Source organism: Strix aluco, chromosome 9 (genome assembly GCF_031877795.1).
Source record: "Strix aluco isolate bStrAlu1 chromosome 9, bStrAlu1.hap1, whole genome shotgun sequence".
Taxonomy (NCBI): domain Eukaryota; kingdom Metazoa; phylum Chordata; class Aves; order Strigiformes; family Strigidae; genus Strix; species Strix aluco.
The window spans coordinates 2,285,900-2,303,169 of record NC_133939.1 but is presented as its reverse complement, the minus strand read 5'-3'; the positions used below and the strand labels follow the sequence as shown (position 1 = coordinate 2,303,169).

Genomic DNA, 17,270 nt, shown 5'->3' with positions numbered 1-17,270 from the left:
CAACAATCCCGACTTCTTCCAGAATTGGGTCAAGAGCTACAGGAGTCAACCCAGCATGCACATAACGTTTGTGAAACTTCTTCCAATTGTCTACTCTCGTCACTGGTATGAATTATTTTTTTTTCTAAACTTTTTTTTTCCACCCAAGGGAGCACAGTCCAGCTGCCAGCGCGCTGGAGGTCTCCCATTTGCAGGGGCAGCCTTTCTACGTGGAACTGGGAGAAACCCGGATCCTCCCGGCTCACCCCAAGGAAGCCAAACCCATGACCAGACCTTGTTTCCCACACCCGCAGCCAGCACCATCACTGCGCCAGCAGGGCAGCCCCCGGACACGGGAAAGCACCGCCACTGGAGCAACACCAACACCAATCCACCCCAAGCCACAGCCGTGTGGCACTTCTTATTTCACGGTCACCAACTGAACACTGGGAATACACCACCAACCTGAAAATTATTTTGTAACTTCTTCACAAATTCAGATAGTGTACATTTTCACCTTGAAAATGTATTATTGTGTCACAGTATTTCTATAAGGCATTGAAAACCAATTTACTCAAATACAGAAGCTGCAAAACCAATTACAAATTTCTGAGCCATTTTAAGTTACATTATTACAGTGCGTATTGGACATAATTTTTGTTTTAAAAAAAATTCTAGGACTCCCCTCCGCAGGATTTTTTGTCCTAAGATTGCACTGGTCAATTTTGTTGTGCTTTTTGGGTTGATTTTTTTTTTTTTTTTTTTTCTTTTGAACAGAATCCACAGCCAGACAAATTATTCTAGAAATGTGAGCCTCTGGCTCATTTAATTAAGGTTAGCTTTACAACCTGTGATCATTTAAAGGTTCAAGCAGTGTTAAAGCACTTCACTGCCAAACGAACCAGCTCTGCCCAGCAAACATGCTTTTCCAGAGTGGCTAGACTTGCTGGATGCCTGAAAGTAGGAAAACAATAATTTGTTGACGTGGGAAAAGATCCCCAAGAGGGAGGGAATTATGTGAACAAGATTGGGAAATGTATACTTAGCTAGATAGCATGCAGAGACAAAAAATGATCCCAAGTCTCAAAAGTGCTCTCCGGCTTAGATACCTGGAGCACTCGAAATAAAACACATTGTGCTCAGAGAAAAACAAAACAGCACCACAGTTAAGCATTCAACCAACACATGGTCCCCATGCACTATATACAAACAGCACACAGATGATCCACATAAAAATTATTGGGCATGGAGCAGAAATTCTCAGTTGCTTTCATTACCTGGGGAGAAAAATACAAAGATGCACCCCCCAATACCTCTGCTTCATACACTGCTCTAGACTACCTGGGGAACAGGTAAGTCACCCAAATTAAAACTCCGGCCCACATCACTGGAAAGAATTTCACAGGATGCTAGTACTTGATGATTTGGCACCAGCGTGGATGTTTGCTAATAATTAAACATTCAGACACCAGCAGTGACAGTATCACGGAAAGCAGCTGCTTTGGGGTGGGTGATCCCATGCAGAGGCAAAGATCGCAGCAGTGGAAATGCCAGAGAATTGAGCTAACGGTGACGCTGGAGCTTTTTTTTTTTTTTTACAAATAATTTCAAACTATTTCAAATAATCTGCAGAGGGCCAGCGCGACGCCACACTGACAGCCTTCCTCAAACATCGAGTACACACTTGAAAAGGCTCAGCCTCATCAGCGTGTTACATTAATTATCTGCACTATTTCAAGCCTTTAAACAACCTGGTGGCTGAAATAGCCAAGGACAGACACAGTCCCTAGTTATAAAAATGACCTGTTGTCAAAATGGCAGTATGGCATTATTAGCCATTCTCAAAAAAAGCCTTTTTTGCACTTCAAGAAATTAAGGTTCATAACAGAATGTCTAAGCACCTATTTTGTTCATGCAAGCTGTAAAACACTATAATAAAGCTAAGAAGTTAGGAGACTGAGGATCCCAGTTCCCACCCCCTCCCGCCCCAAACTTTGCTACAAGATTCTACACGCTGGTGCAAACCACTGCACCTCCCTACACCCACCCCTCTAACGCGCCTGGCCACTTCAGGGATTTAGACTGTAGGTACTCTAGGAACTTGCACAGCATCTTTTCATACATTTGTACATGTACATAAACAAAACTCTGTTTTTAAGTCATTTTAAACACAGATGTTACTTCGCTTCCCTTTGTTAATAAAAAAAAAAATACTAAAATTGCTAGTCTTCCTCCATTAATAATGCTTTTGCCTCAAAACCATCATCCATGCTCACATCAACCAGATTTGATCTGGGCTTTCCCTATGTGGTGCTACAGTTCTCCAAGTTGGCACACTGTTTTGAGGAAGCCTGCCTGGAGGAAAAGGTTTAAAACATTAAGGAAATAAGACAACCATGAAAGATTCTTTACCCGAATTAGGTATTTTTACAGGAAAGGCCAAAACTATCTTTCATTTTGTGCAAAACTGAAATTGTGCTCAGCTGTCCTAACATCACTCCCCGCTGCGCTTTGAGTAGAGCTTCGATACCATGGCGATGGGTTAATAAATACCTACAGGCCAGATTAGATAAGGCTGAAGCTTTGTTAAATTCCCCCTTGCCAAGCAGGACCTTGCTACATCGCTGGCTTTGGACTAGCTGTCTGAGAAGCGGGCTGAGGGGCACAGTGATGCTCGTCCTTCATGATTTCAGTTGAAGACATGTCAGATGGCTCTAACACAGAGCCTTGACAAAGCTCTCTTTCCTTTTTTTTAAACTAATATGGGTATTTTACCACTCCTGCTTTGTGCTCAGGCTCCAGCAAGTGCTGTGCCCAAGCCCTCTGCCAAGGGCTGCCAGAGAAGAGCAGCAGCTCGGGCAGCACGTCAGCCCAGATCTCGGTGCTGAAAAACAGGCCTGCAACTAAGCTCCCATTGCTTCTGATCACTCGGGGAAAGACCAGCCCTCGAGGCTTGCCTGAGCAGTGAAGAGGCATTAATAGTTAAAATACTTCATCTCCTGTTCTTCTGCCATGAGTCTGGGAAGAAACAACTTTTTAAGTGATGTTTTCACACCTGCACATGTGCACGTGTGCAAAACCGTGTCAAAAAAAAAATCACAAGTTCTACTACAAGTGAAAAGAGATTACTAAAGAGCAATATAGTCCAATTTAGAGAGCTTGATTTTTGTTTCCCCTCCGTGTTTCGTACCTGTGGATTTTGACCACACAGCTCAGGTCAGGGCAGCAGCACACGCAGAAGCTGTTAAAAGACTTCCAGGAGTGTCTCTGAACTCACGATACAGACTACTTTGCAGCTCAATACTCTTTTTTTTTTAGTTTTCTTTTAAAATTCTTAATTTTATGAATGAATGACTGCTCTGTCAGACAGACAGGTGTTCCCCCCTCCATATCCAACATCACAGTCTCGAAAAGTAAATCTTTTACACTAGGTATTGTCGCCGCAGCGCAGTTTTTTAATATTCAATTTACCTGGTCTCCCTCTTACACGAGCAGGCAACGTTGCCCTTGCCAGAAATGTGGAACAGATGACACAGAGGTATGCTTTTGCAACCCTGTTTATTTAATCGCACAGTCACAAGGCTGTGCTCCTCTGGATACCACTGGGTACGAAGAGACACCATCCTTGCTCAACATCAAGTCCCTTTTTTCAGCAGGCACTAACCTAAAATTTCTCTGAACTACCTCTTAGCACACTGCTTTTCTGTAGTTATCTTTAGCTGACTGTGGGTTGTTTCTTGGGGTTTTTTTGTTGTTGTTTTGGGATTTTTTTGGTGGTGGGTTTTTTTTTTTTTAATTTCCTTCAGGCTCTATATATTCTAGAGAATTATCCATCTGTGGACCCAAATTTGAATGTCACCCACACCCAGACGAGGCTTCCAGAAAACTTTTTTTTTTTTGTGTGGAACACAACGTGTCTTACAGTTATTTTGATAGAATAGTGTAAGTCTAATTTCAGCTGACTTTCACTATCCTTTGTCACTAGATTATGAAAAAAGAACACCTGCATTCTGCAGAAGTGTTTAAGAAACCAACGGTTTTGTTAGTGAGGATGACACGTTACTGGAGTTAGTAAGGAAGCTAACAGGTAACAGCTTTCTCTTTAGAAGGTTGTATATCAGTTACTTCAGAAGGCATCCAAAAGGAATTAAGTACAAGAATTGTACCACTGCATGTATGCCAGGACCATGATGTTATACATTGGATTACTTTATCAGATCTCATACAGACAGAACAATTAGAGGCAGAAAGTTCTCAGTACGTTTACCATAAATTAAAGAGAGCTTGAAGAGAGTTCAGCTTTACACCAACTCGGTGTTAGACTAAGTTAATGTGGCTCTCGCTGTTCCTCAATTCACTCTTCTGAACCCATTCAAGAGAAATTTTTAATCTATGCACTCGCTATGGAATATCACAGCCATACAAAGTTATGAACATTACATTCATGTGTCAAAGACTGTGATCACCATTTTACTAAACGGTATCTGTGGTTTAAGTTACAATATGAGCATAGAATAGACTTTTCGTACAGGAATATTCAGATTGCTTCTCCTTTGCTGTAGTGTAACCCAATTTTCTTTTCACATAATGGGACACCTAATGTCAAGAAAACTGCAAAGTAGTAAATTGTTTTTATAATACAATTTAAGTTTATATCTTCCCTTAAAAAAACCCCAAACACACACCAAGTGTCTGTCAGTAAAATGGCTGTGGCTTTACCTTTCCCCACCCAATACCACATTCCTACATAGCATCAAAAAAATCAATCCCCCCAAACACAAAATAACAGGTCTAAAAATTATATAGTAGAATCAAACAGTACACAAATTGCAAAGCTTCAATTACTTTCTTTTTAAACCCTATAATAGCTTCAAATTTTAAATAGTGAATTACTAACTTTCTCTTCTGAGGTCAGACAAAAATAAGTCCTAAGGCAGCTTATTTGCCATATTTAGGAGAGTCAAACCAAAGCAATGACAAACATCTGGCTATGATTCTTTCTGGAATTTTGACTATTTCTTCCTGGCCAGGGAAGAAAAACACCGAGCTGACTAACACAGCATCTCGATTCCTTCAGCATAGCTCTTAATAGGATTCAGAAGCAGCCTGTCCTCCCACTTCCCACGTATTTAAGCTGTTAATACTTTTACAGCACAGAGGGGAAAGAAGCCTTTATGAAAGGAAGGTCTAAGCAGGCGAAGGGAAAACAAGGAAGAAGCGGGAGGGCAGCTGGTGCCAGAGCCTGGCTCTGCCGGAGGGCCGGTGCAGGCCACCCCGTCCTGCTGGAGAAGCCGCAGTGCCGTCACGCCAGCGATGTGCTCAGGGTTCGCCACGGCACGCAGCAGGGACAGCCTCTCTGAAAGGTAATTTCAGAGTGAGTGTTCTTCAGCGCCCACGGCACACTCTCTATTTTTAACAGATGCATATTTCTTAAAACTGCTCACTAACAGCATTTTAAGCTGTATAATTTCTGCTTCAGCCCCAACGAAGCTCTTCAGGGTACTAACGCTACCGTTAGCAGTTACTGATAAGCAGCATTTTTCAGTGTGCACGAGCTGAGAACACTCTTTCCAAACCGTGGGAAGGCACAAGGTACGTACAAGCTGTCCGACTGCTTCTTCCACCACCCCAAAAGCCTCCCGCGGTCCCAGCCCAGCTCCTGATTTCAGGGCCCCCAACTGCAGCAAGTCCTGGCCATGGGCCCCGATGGCTGGTCGGAAACAACAGACATCTGAGGAGGTGCCGTTCTCATGGCACCTTTTCAATTACAGATGTGGCAAACTGCACAGAGAGCAGAGTAAATAAACACAGTTATTCTATTCTATTCTAAACATACGGATAGAAAGGAATTTTGCACTTTTAATAATGCAATTTGTAAATTTAAATAAACCAAGGAAGAGTCATATAGGTGGCCAGCAAAGACAGTATCACTACCAGACTGAGTAATCATCAAGTAGCTGTTCTCAACTTAGTATAGACAAGCCACTTAAATTTTGTACTAATATATTAGCAAGTTTCACAGGGTACATCAGTAAACTCCAAAATAGACATGAGCAGTGAGAGGACAATACCTAATAAGAAAATACAGGAGGAAAAAACTGTCATCTTCTTTGACTAGCCTGTTCTTATGAAGAGCAGTGGAGTCAAGCATGTCCCTCCCTGATCCTCACCAGCGTCAGGAGGAGAGGGACACATCGCACAGTGCCACAGGGATAAGGAACATGCTCCATCTTTCACGTACTTGGTAAGAAAATGAGAAAAGATACAACCACCTTCAAGAAACTGAGTCATGCACAAGGAAAGAACGGGCCTGGTAGAAATACCGAAGATAGGAAAAATCCCAACAAAATGAAAAAGCATTTTCCTCAGGCCCAGCTTCACGCTCCAAGGCATGAGAACACTTGCAAGGGCCTGACCCACAGAACAACTTCTGAACATGGTAAGACTGAAGGACAAAACCAAAATCCCAGCACAAGTTAGTTGAAATTCATACCGACATAAAGCTAACTCTTACTATTAACATGTTTTATCGAGAAGCAAGTTAATTACATTTAAAAAAGAATGAACAGAATTGTGCACTCAAAGAATCCGACAAAGAACAACATGAAAGAAAAAATTCCAGTTTAAGTTTTCCCATTGAGGCAGGCAGACCCACCTGGTTTCGCTGAGCGCTAAGAACTGTGCTATGATTTTATGATGGCTATTACAGTTCTACAGAATTAATTCTCCAGTAGGTGAAAACAGAGACAAATTCAACTACAATATAACATGTAAACACTTCTCACTCCCGAATTTTATTTTACGTTCAAGCAGAATGAGAAGAAGTAGTACACACAGTTGAAGAGGTACCAAGTTCTCCCCAGAGAGAGTTTGGTAAAGTTGAAGCATAAAAATCTAAACTTTTTCCAGGGCACTTGCTCATAGTATAGAGTGTAATTCACTAAGAAATGCACGTGTATTTCCTACAGAAGGAACAACATATAGACCAAATATTAAACACCACATTAGGGCAGCAATGCCATTAAATGTCTTACAGGCTAGCACAAAGACAAAACTGGGTCAGAGGCAGACCTTACAGTCTGCCTGTCTACAGACCCTCAGTAAAGTATTGCATCGGAGAAAGCAGCTGGAGGACATGACAGCTTTCTTGTTGACTGAACCTGATATTTCACTTACTGAGATTCTAAGACAGCACCAGACTCTCACCTACCATCAGTACCGCTCTCCTTCCAACTATGCCGTGCAAAAAGACCCCTTGTTTCCTCTAACCCAGGCACACATGCTGTATTGTCTTCGACAGCCTGTAGGTCTGTTGCTGTAACACACTGCTCTTCCAACTCTACCACAAATCAACACAAAAGCTTTCAGCAAGAATAAATCACAACTTCTTGCACCCTAAACTCCTATAGCCTAAGTCGTCCTTCGTTGCAGCACATTTTGTTGTCTTTCATAACCAGCATCAGACAAGTATAATCACACCAAGTGGTCATTTTGGTGAATTAAACCCAGTCCAGGCCCTTCTACTTAAGAGTCTGCCATATTTTTACGCTGATCAAAGGCCTACAAGCTTAATCTCTTAAGAAAAATCAGGAAAGCCGGCAGAAATTCTACTGTAATACTGGAATTACTTTGAAATGTACCCGCAGTCCAAATTACATTGAATTTTCCAATCATTCATCTAGTAGTCTGGAAAACTATCAATTTGGGCAGACTTAGCTTGGAGGGAAGAAGACAGGTACCCCATGATACGGCACATGCAAGATTTTTACTGACTAAACAAGCTGGCCATAAAAAGGGAAAAAAACACACAACTCAGGAAAATAATTAATATTGGAGCCTAGCTCTGGATGGACATGTTTCATTCTCTTCTCTGTTTTGGGAGGGAGAGGAGAAACCATAAATACAAAATTTTCAGGTTTTTAAATTCTAGAAAACATCTGAGCATTTCTCCATTCCCTAACATCCAAAACAGATTTCCCAGAGAAGAGCTCTCCCTCAGCGTACTTTAAAGAATAGCTCCCTCTTACTTATTAACAGAATTCATAGTTTGAAAGAAAACCTTGCAGTACAGATGGTGAGAGTGGACAGAGACAGTGGATTTTAGACAAAAGGCAGTGGAATGTAGCTTTATTGAACTTTTAACACACTGTTCTAGATACAACAATAACATGAAGGAAAGGCTGTCCTTTCCTGTTTTGTTCTCATCCCATCTGTTATGCTACTGTCAGTCCCTTTTCTTGCTCTTTGGCGAGTTAAAAAACCCAAGCAATGGGGAAGAGCTACCAAACGAGACTATCTACAAACACCTGCCAGGGAAGAAGCAAGTGTTCTAAACACATCTTGGAGAAAGGAGGGGATAACAAGGAAAAGCCTCATGGATTAAATCATTATTGTGGCTACCCTGTTTATCCCGTACGGTTAAAATTGCTGATGTGGCTCATTTCAGACAGCTTCACAAGCAAGGCAGTACACAGGGCTCCTGCAGCAGCTTCCCTACTGCGCTGCAAAGAGAAGGCCCCTCTCCAGAAGCTGACCACTGTGCCTAGTCAGTCTCTCCCACTGACACACTACTTCTCTCAATAAAAAGTTATTTGACATAGTTCTTAAAGGCAGAAGAGAAAATTATTTTCTTCCCACCTTTTGCCATAAGCTACGCCTCCATTAGAATGCAATGCCAACAGCACCTGTGAGAAAGGCCTCGGTGTCCCACCACACTGAAAAATTATTGCTGACCTGAATCAATAAACAAGCACCCTATGAAGCAGGTAATGAAGACAACACCACCTCTCGTTTCCACACCCAGTGAAAATTATTGCAAAAGCAAAGAGGAGTGGGCAAGCAGCACTACAATCAGAGCCTCAATCCCTCTAGGACAGCTGCTTAATCATGAATTTCTCTCACTGCTTTTTTACAAAAAAAAAAAAAAAAAAAAAAAATCTGTGCTAGCTCACACCACCTATTCAGCAAATGTGGCTGACTTTTCTTAATTTTTGCCCTCAAACCGCAAGTGAAAAATTTCAGTTTGCCATCACAAACAGCAGCCAACAGTTACTGCTATCCCACCAGCCCTCCGAACAAATTAGGAGGCAGAGGGTTACATTTAGTACCTCATCCCTGTCTGCTATCATTTGCTACCTCATTTAGACAAAAATGAAAGGCGATGTAGGCAGTGTATTAGTAGGACTCTAATGCTACACTTGCTGACTCTGGACTTTTTTGTGCTTGATGCTCTACAGATGAACAAAGGATGACCCCTTCTTCTAACCGCTCACATCAGGCAAAAGCTTCTAAGTTGTTCAGTTCCAGCTGACCTCGTAACGAAGAATAGTGTGATATTAAATACAGCCTGAGCATGCTAGTTGCCCAGATTGGGGTGTTTCTGTGGATGTCATAACCATAGAGAGCTTTCCAGGTAAAAATGAAAAGTAAGATAGTTCCTAATTATGGGAAGCCTCTCATTGTGATGGGTAAAAACAGCAACAACAACAACAAGGGTACTGCACTGTGGTCCAGTTAAGGGACAGAGCCAAGTACCTTCTTGCAGGAGACTACAGGCAGGACCCTGAAAGCAGAGATAAGCAACCTACATTTGAAGGTACAAAGAGAGGGAGCCAGTAGAAGGATGCAAAAAATGGTCAGGCAGTAGCAGCTGCTAGGAACAACGACTGAGCAGGTTGACTCTTACTGCAACACACAAAACAGGCACATACGCAGCAAGACTGGAGAGGCTAAAGCTAAGGAGAAGGTGTGAAGTGAGGTAGTCCTGAATGGGATGAGTTTTAGCTGTTTACTTGAACAGTATCATCCTAGAGAGTGTACAGCACACCTGCAGGAGACAGCTCGCTAAAGGAAATGAAGGAATCAGGAGGTGAATAGAAACTACATTATTGGTCAGACAGGTGAGACTGGAGTATGACTCACAGTGACCAAAACAACAGTGTGAGTGAGGAATTCATGTTTTTTACATGTGAAGCCTGATGTTGACACAAATTTCAAAACCAAGTTTCACCAGGCAAAGGCTGATTTTATTTAGAGCTGACAGCCAAGTTGACACATCGTAAAGAACTGAGCCACAGCTGAATTTGCATTCAAAGACTAACAACAAAGTGCTGTAGGATAAGACAATGGGTTAAGGATGGAGGTAAACTGGACCTGCAGTGGAAGCCAGAGAGCAATGAAGATAACTGGAAGGATATACAGGCAAGACTGTTCCAGCAGGCAAAGGAGAACCAGGTCAAGACAGTTTCAAAAAACAAGGTATTGCAAAAGTAGTGAACCGTACCGAGCAGAGACAAGAAGTGAGGGGAACTGAGGGAGGGTGCTCAGAGGTCAGAGAACAGCAGAGAAGCTATAAAGTTACAGAGAAGTTATAGCACAGAAGCTATAAAGGTATAGAGTTATAAAATAAGATGAAAAGGGTAAGGTTACTGAGGAAAGTGGAAGATTTGCATGAGAAGAGCAGGCAGAGGTGGTACAGATATGACAAGGAAGAGAAGGAAAGCATCTATGGCAATGTACAGGAGGTTTCTAGTCACTGACTTCATGTAAGAAAGCAGGAACTAGGAGTTATAAATTCTTTCTTGATTTTAACAGCTTGCACCGATTTTCAGAATTACAGCGTGGGGGGGGTTGCTTGTGGGTTATTTTTTTTCTTCTTTTTTGAATCAAAACACAAAAGCAGCAATGTCTACACCCGCTTAAAAAAAAAATTAAAAAAAAAAAATCACACTTCAAAGGAGCGAAAGTCAGCAGATCTTTTAAAAAATATTCTAACATTAAAAAAAAAAAGGAAAAAAAAGGCTTTTGTGTTCTATGAAGTAAATGAGGGGTGGATGGGTTTGCTATACCCTCTGTGTCCTCAGGTGGGAGGACACAGACACAGCCTCACACTTCACCAAAAAAAAAAAAATTTAAAAACCCAACATATTTCATGTTTGAGGTGCTAATGTAGAATATCTGATGGTTGATTATCTTCACCAGAACAGAGCTGTTTTCTAACACCAGATCTTTAGGCAAGCGAAAATTAAAGTCTCAGGTTAATGCTGAGAATGAAACAAGAACATGAACAAAAATTTTTGATTGTTTAAAAACAGAACTACCCCAATTTGAGCACAGTTTGTATTTCTTAAGGCAGACTTCCTCAATTGCTAAGCAAGCATACTTTTAAATACAAATTTTCAGAACCATTGCTACCTCCCAAAGTGTGGCAACAAGCAAAAATTTTCAAACAGGAGCAAGTTTACTTGAAGAAGATATGAACCATTAAAATAATTAATAAAAAGTAGCAACTAAAAAAAGCTCTCCCAGCTACCAAATCGACAAAGCTGCATGTGGCTCAAAAAGCAAGAACAGTTTGGCAGAAGATAGTTGGTGTCCCCCCAAGGCAAATAACAGTTAAAGCTTCTTGTTACAGTACGTGCTTGTATTTAAAGTCTGTTGCAAACACAAAAACATCTGCTATACTTAAAAGATTTTAAAAAACAAGATGTGCTACCGATTTAACTACTTATAAGTAGGTAAAGTCCCTACAGGAATCTTTATTCAGATAATGCCTCAAAACATGCCAGCTCTGTACAGCAGCCCATCCTGTGAGCTTTACATTATTGGAAGCTAAGTGTACTTGAAATCAGGTTTAAACCTCTCTTACCTCAATGTCAAGTACTTCCACCGTGTTGTCCAACATCCTTATTTTGATCGGTAGGTCCCGCTCATGCGTTTTGGCAGGCGATGGTGCCATTGCAGTAGAGACGTTCTGTCCTGACTCCAAGGTACTCACTCCCACGGTTTTCTGGACACCCAGACGAGAGCCAGGAGTCTGCAGGACTCTGTAAGTGCCTTCTATCTCTCCCATCTTTCAACAGCAAGCAGAGTCTAAAGAAGCCTGGAAGAAAATAGAGGATTACAGCTTGAAAGATAGTTTTTCACCAATATTGTGTATGAAAATGCCACCCACCGAAGCACAGTCATGCACAAAGTCCTTATTTAATGCTCTTCATCCCGCTATCAAAACCAGTAACAAAGTTGATGAAACTCTGGTCAGAAATCCAGCCGCTGGGAAGAAAAATAAGTGGCCAAAAAAATAACTATTCCAAAACGTGGTTAGGAAATAAGATAGTCAAATCTGTGCCCTCCACCCTCCATACACACTGACATTTTAAGTTCCAGTTAATTTTTCTGCCAATTTAGCTCCCTAAACCAGGTCACCACAGCATGAGCGCTGCTGACAGCACAAGAAAATCCACCTGGAGCAGGCAGTGGAGGGCCCGGCAGGACTCTGCCTTTCACCAGTACCGAGCTGTCCCTTTGACTTTGCTACAGTGTCAGACCACACCCAAGATAACAGCAACAATTAACTTTCTTCATCCCTCAGAATGATGACTCACGCAAAACCGTAACTACTCCAACCAATGCTGGGCGCTCAGAACCTTCACAGCACAGATTTCTGCTGCAGATAACAGCTCTGCACTTTATTAGCAAACCTGTGCTGTACACCCAGATTAAGTCAGTGGGCCAAAATCTGAATTACAAAAATTTACATTAGTTCAAGTAGGCTGACTCTCCTACATCACGATCCTTACTTTCATGGTTTGGTGGCAGTTGTTCAGGAGCAAATGTTTAATCTGACACGGGGAAAGAAATCCGCGTGCCTCTCCCCGGCTCTCCCGCAGCACGGGAGCAGCGGCAGCATTCGCAGGGGGATTGCAGCAGGGTCTACGGGAACGCAAGGCACACGCTCAGGATGCGCCGTGCCCAACAAAACCACTGCCCCACGGTCACTGCTGGCATGAAGTATTTGGCAACAACGTGCAAGGCGCTCTGCAGGAACGCACGCATGGAAACAGATAGGCTCCTGGGTGCTTTTGGTCGCATTTCCCAAATACCACGCTATGTCTGAACAATTGAAAGTATGTGGATACTGACGCTGGGACAGCCTTCGCATGGCCACCACACTACAAAAAAATTCAGTGAAGTGTTAGATTATTGTTTTGTAATAAACGTGTTTTGTCTAAAAAGGAGACAGGCAGATGATGAAAACATTCCTTTGTCTCTCTGCGCTTTGAGTAGGTAGGCAGCCTGCTCTGTGGACTGAAATGGAGCCGGCCTTGCATGTTGCTAAAAATTAGTGGGAGGGGTTAGGTTGTAATCCTTGCACGCACTGAGATTGGTCAAACATCTTCCTGACTTTTATTTTCATGCTTGCAGACCCCTGTACAGATAAACTTGTCACAGGAGAGGAGACAGATGCCTCCTACTTCATTACACCAACCGCAAGGCTTGTTTGCTTAGCGATCTCTCAGAGCCCTTGTGAGCGCTGCAGAGCCCTGCCCCGAGCAGCACAGCTTGAGACCACCGCAGAGACACCTCCAGCCTCCCTGCTGATGAGACTCGTGATGAGAAAGCATGAGAAATATTATCTCAACCTTAAAAGCGTGCGTACACTGCCCAGTGCCCCATCTACAGGTTTTAGGTGACAAATTAGCAGAAAGTATCTTGTATCAGAAAGTATTGTGTGTATCCTTTCACTGAACTTCCCAGTTTGTGTGGCCACACAGCCAAGGAGAAAAACTTTTAGGTCACAAACTTTAAAACCACCACAACAGCAAAAATCAGCAGAGACATCTGCCCAGGTTACACCTCTAACTGCTAATCTGAAGAGCAACCATAGCTCAGTGCCATCTATAACCCCTTGATACCGTGTCCCTTATCACTTAACGGCGTGGTAAGATTTTGCTACTGCCATTCAAAAGTTTACAAGCAACTGAAGTTGCCCAGAATCAGTTACACTCCTCATGAGGCAATCTATTAGACAAGCGCTCTTAAAACTAGCATTCCATGAACATGTTCATCTCATTCTGAATAAACTGCTACTGGAAGGGACAGACACTGCAGCTACTCAGAAGGAAAAAGACTTGAGTGGTGATAGCCGAGGAGGCAGTGCTCAGAGCAGCCCCACAGAAGAGGCTTCGGCAGCCTCCCCTCCAGCTGAAGCCAGCTGGCTCCTGCAGGCAAGGCAGGCAGGTCACCCAGCTCCAGACTAAACGAGGAGCTCCTGGGTACTTTTACTGGCCTTGGTTACCAGCCAGGAGAGACCAAAGTCACGTCAAACAGAAACTGCAGATGTCAAAGTCCTTCCTCACAGGTGTTAACAGGAAAAGTGAACTCAACGGGGCTTGGCCTCGCGCCTTGCTGATGACACACTCCTAAAAATATTTACCCCTAGACTAGTCCCCAGCCAGCACATATTCAGTTTTTTAAGGTCTAACAAAACACCTGGGCAGAAAACAATGTGCAGAAGCAAGGCACGCTTCCCTAGAAAAGCAGTGCCCTGCCCACTGTGTGGCAGCTACGAGCATCTCCCCACACCACATCCAGTTCCCCCCAGTGCACGCTACTAATGCCGTTACAATTATTAAAAATCCCCAACTAGCCTGGCCTGCTCCGACTGCCTGAAAAATCAAAAGTGTGAGGAGTGTTAACCAAGCCGAGCACTATCTACCAACTGAGTTACCTATCGTGTAAGCTGACTACATACGACATTTCTTAACAAAAACCATTGTGCCATGATTTAGGAAGCGTTTCAGTTAAAGGGGCTAACTAAATGAAAGGCAGAGGAAAATGAAAGAGTGAAGCCTGACACAGGCTGCAAGAACCAGGAAGAAGGAGAGGCTCTGTAGGCAGAGCAGAGAAAGCATCCAACAGCTCTGAGAGCCTCCCACCCCAGGGCGAGCCCTGAGGTCTCATTTACTCCTCACCAACGCAAAACTAAAACGCAGTGTTGCTGCAATATTAGCGGTTCTAAGAAAAAAAAAAAAAATCTTCCCTGCATTCAGCCCCCCAAACTTCTTTGCATTGAGTGCTTATCTTGGTAATTTCCTACAAACTGGGACCGAACCAGGCATCAAAGCTAAATCAGCTCCCTGAAGCACAGTGACAGAACAACCGTTGCTATCAGCCCCAAGTGGAGGAGCAGATGGAACAAAACTTAGAAAATTTAGGTAGCTATGTACTTTTTGTTGCCTTTCTGAAATAGCTTCAAAGTGACAATGAATTTTATCTTCTACATGGAAAAAACTATTGTTCAGAAGCAAGAGCGAGTATTTCAGCTAGCGGCAAATCTAGAGAGGCAGCTTATACCCGAGGATATGCCGGTGCAAGATACCAAGGGATTTCAAAAGAACTCCTCTGAGTACGGTATCTTTTGGTCAGTGAGAGAGTCACCACAACACACCATCATCCCTCGCCTCTGCAGAGGGTTGGTCTGGAGTAACACCAGTCCCAGCTCCCCAGCGTGAGCGGTGATCCCTGCCTTCCGTGGGGAGGGATCCCCACCACCTGCGTGAGGTGGCGGCTGACAGGCAGCAGCAAGGAAGCGCTCTGAGCAGGAGCTCTCAAACCAGGCTCCTTCAGCCCTCCAGAAGCAAACCTTCCCCTTTTACCTTTGTCACTAGGCAATAGCAACCCGTTAACATCACTACACCAAGCTGGCACCAACTGATGCATCAGGAATCCAACAACTGCAACAAAGAGAGAGGAAGACTACGAGTGCCCCCGCTACACCAGAGAGACCCCTCCCGCTCCTGTTACAACCCGCATCCCTCGCCACAAGCACGGCAGGGGTCTGGGGGCTCTCGGCGGCGGCCGGCAGCACCGTGTGCTGGAGACCACACGGAGACGGAGGCGCAGGGAGGGTGGACACGGACCTCAGCTGGTCCCTGCCCGAGGAGCGGGGCTTCAGGAGCGCTTCTCCCGGCTGGTGCAGCACCACTCCCTCGCACCCCCGGCGAGCTCCAGGGGGGTCCCTCGCGGGGAGGCGGATGGGGAGGGGATGGGCCGGGGCGCAGGTGCCCAACACTCCCAGTCCGAGCGGGGGCGAAGCCGCCCAGGCCCGGCCCCCGGCAGCACGCTGAGGGAAGGCGCTCCCGAGCCCCCCCACCAGCCAGAGCCCCGCAACCTCAGCGCTGGAGAGGCGAGGACCGCGACCGCTCCTGCAGCACCGGCCAGGCCGGGCTCCCACACCAAAGCTCCGCCCGGAGCCGCGGCGCACGACGGCGGCCGCGGGCGGCGGAAGCTCCCGACGCGCAGGCGGGCCGAGCCGCGCCGCGCCGCCGGCCTGGGGCGCCGCTCGCCGGCAGCCCCGTCCCAGGGCCCGCCCGGGGAGGGGGGGGTCTCCCTCAGCTCCCGCCCCGCCGCCCGCTTCCCCCGGCCCGCGGGGAACGCCGCGCCTCACCTCAGCTCAGCGCCGCGGGCCGCGCCGGGCGCCCTCCCGCCGCCGCCGCCGCCGCCGCCCCGGCTCCGCGCAGCCCGCGCGCACGGGCCCCGCGCCGGCCCCGCCCCGGCCCGCCCGCCGCGCGCCGCCATTGGCCGGCCGCGGGCGGGGGCGGGGCCGCGCGCAGGGGGCGGTGGCCCGGCCCGGTGAGGGGGAGCCCGGGGCGGCGGGAGCGGGGCAGGGCCGGGCTCCGCGCCAGGCGGGTGCCCCGGGCAGCGCTGGCACCGGCGGAGGAGCCGCGCCGGGGGTGTGGGATTCCCAGGGGAGCACCGAGAGACCGCTCCGCGCCTTGGAGCATCTCGTGCTCCTCCCGCTCCGTCACGCGGGGCTGCCGCGGCCTTCTCTTCCCGGCAAACGAATTCCTTCTGCCAAGCTCTAAGGATTATTTAAAAAAAAAAAATAGTAAAACGCAAAGTGTATTTTTCCCGCATGAGGAGGGCGCTGGGAGTTGGAAGCTGTAAAAGACTCTACGCCAAATCCTTTCCTGCCAGAGCCGAAGGGCCGTTGGCTCACCAGGGAGGCGGATCCTCACCCCCACCCCAAAAAAAGAACCAGCGAAGGACAGAGCCGCGCGAACCCCCCCCGAGCCGGCAGGGCGCTCTCGGGGTGCCGGACACAGACAAATCCCCACCGCAGAGCTGAATGCTGCTCTGGGGGACACCATTCCATGAACCAGTCACTAAGATACAGGCAACAAACCTCACATGTTTTGCTGTGAATAATGAACATCACAGAATCATCTCGGTTGGAAAAGCCCTTGAAGCTCCTCCAGTCCAACCATGAACCTCACCCTGACCGTTCCCAACTCCACCAGATCCCTCAGCGCTGGGTCAACCCGACTCTTCAACCCCTCCAGGGATGGGGACTCCCCCCCTGCCCTGGGCAGCCCATTCCAACGCCCAACAACCCCTCTGCAAGAAAACTTCCTAAGATTGCAGGTCTTTGTTTAGTTAACATTCTTTTTCATGAACAGACAAATTTTAAATGGGGATAGAAAGAGTCACAGCACTACAGAGTGGGAGAG

At 45.8% G+C, this 17,270-nt stretch overlaps 1 protein-coding gene across 5 annotated transcripts in view; it reads right to left on the bottom strand.

Moving 5' to 3' along the window:
- FARP2 (FERM, ARH/RhoGEF and pleckstrin domain protein 2) overlaps positions 1 to 16,271 on the bottom strand; it is an 82,291-nt gene extending 66,020 nt beyond the window's left edge. For 4 of the 5 annotated variants that reach the window (XM_074833335.1, XM_074833337.1, XM_074833334.1 and 1 more), the window contains exons 1-2: positions 16,208 to 16,271; positions 11,627 to 11,860 (exon numbers count right to left, since the gene is read on the bottom strand). In XM_074833335.1, coding sequence (XP_074689436.1) covers positions 11,627 to 11,830 — 204 coding nt within the window. In that variant the 5' untranslated portion in view covers positions 11,831 to 11,860; positions 16,208 to 16,271. Of the gene's footprint in view, positions 1 to 11,626; positions 11,861 to 15,416; positions 15,495 to 16,207 lie in introns of all 5 variants that reach the window. The other variant, XM_074833333.1, reaches the window with a different exon arrangement.
- Positions 16,272 to 17,270: the final 999 nt, after the last annotated feature.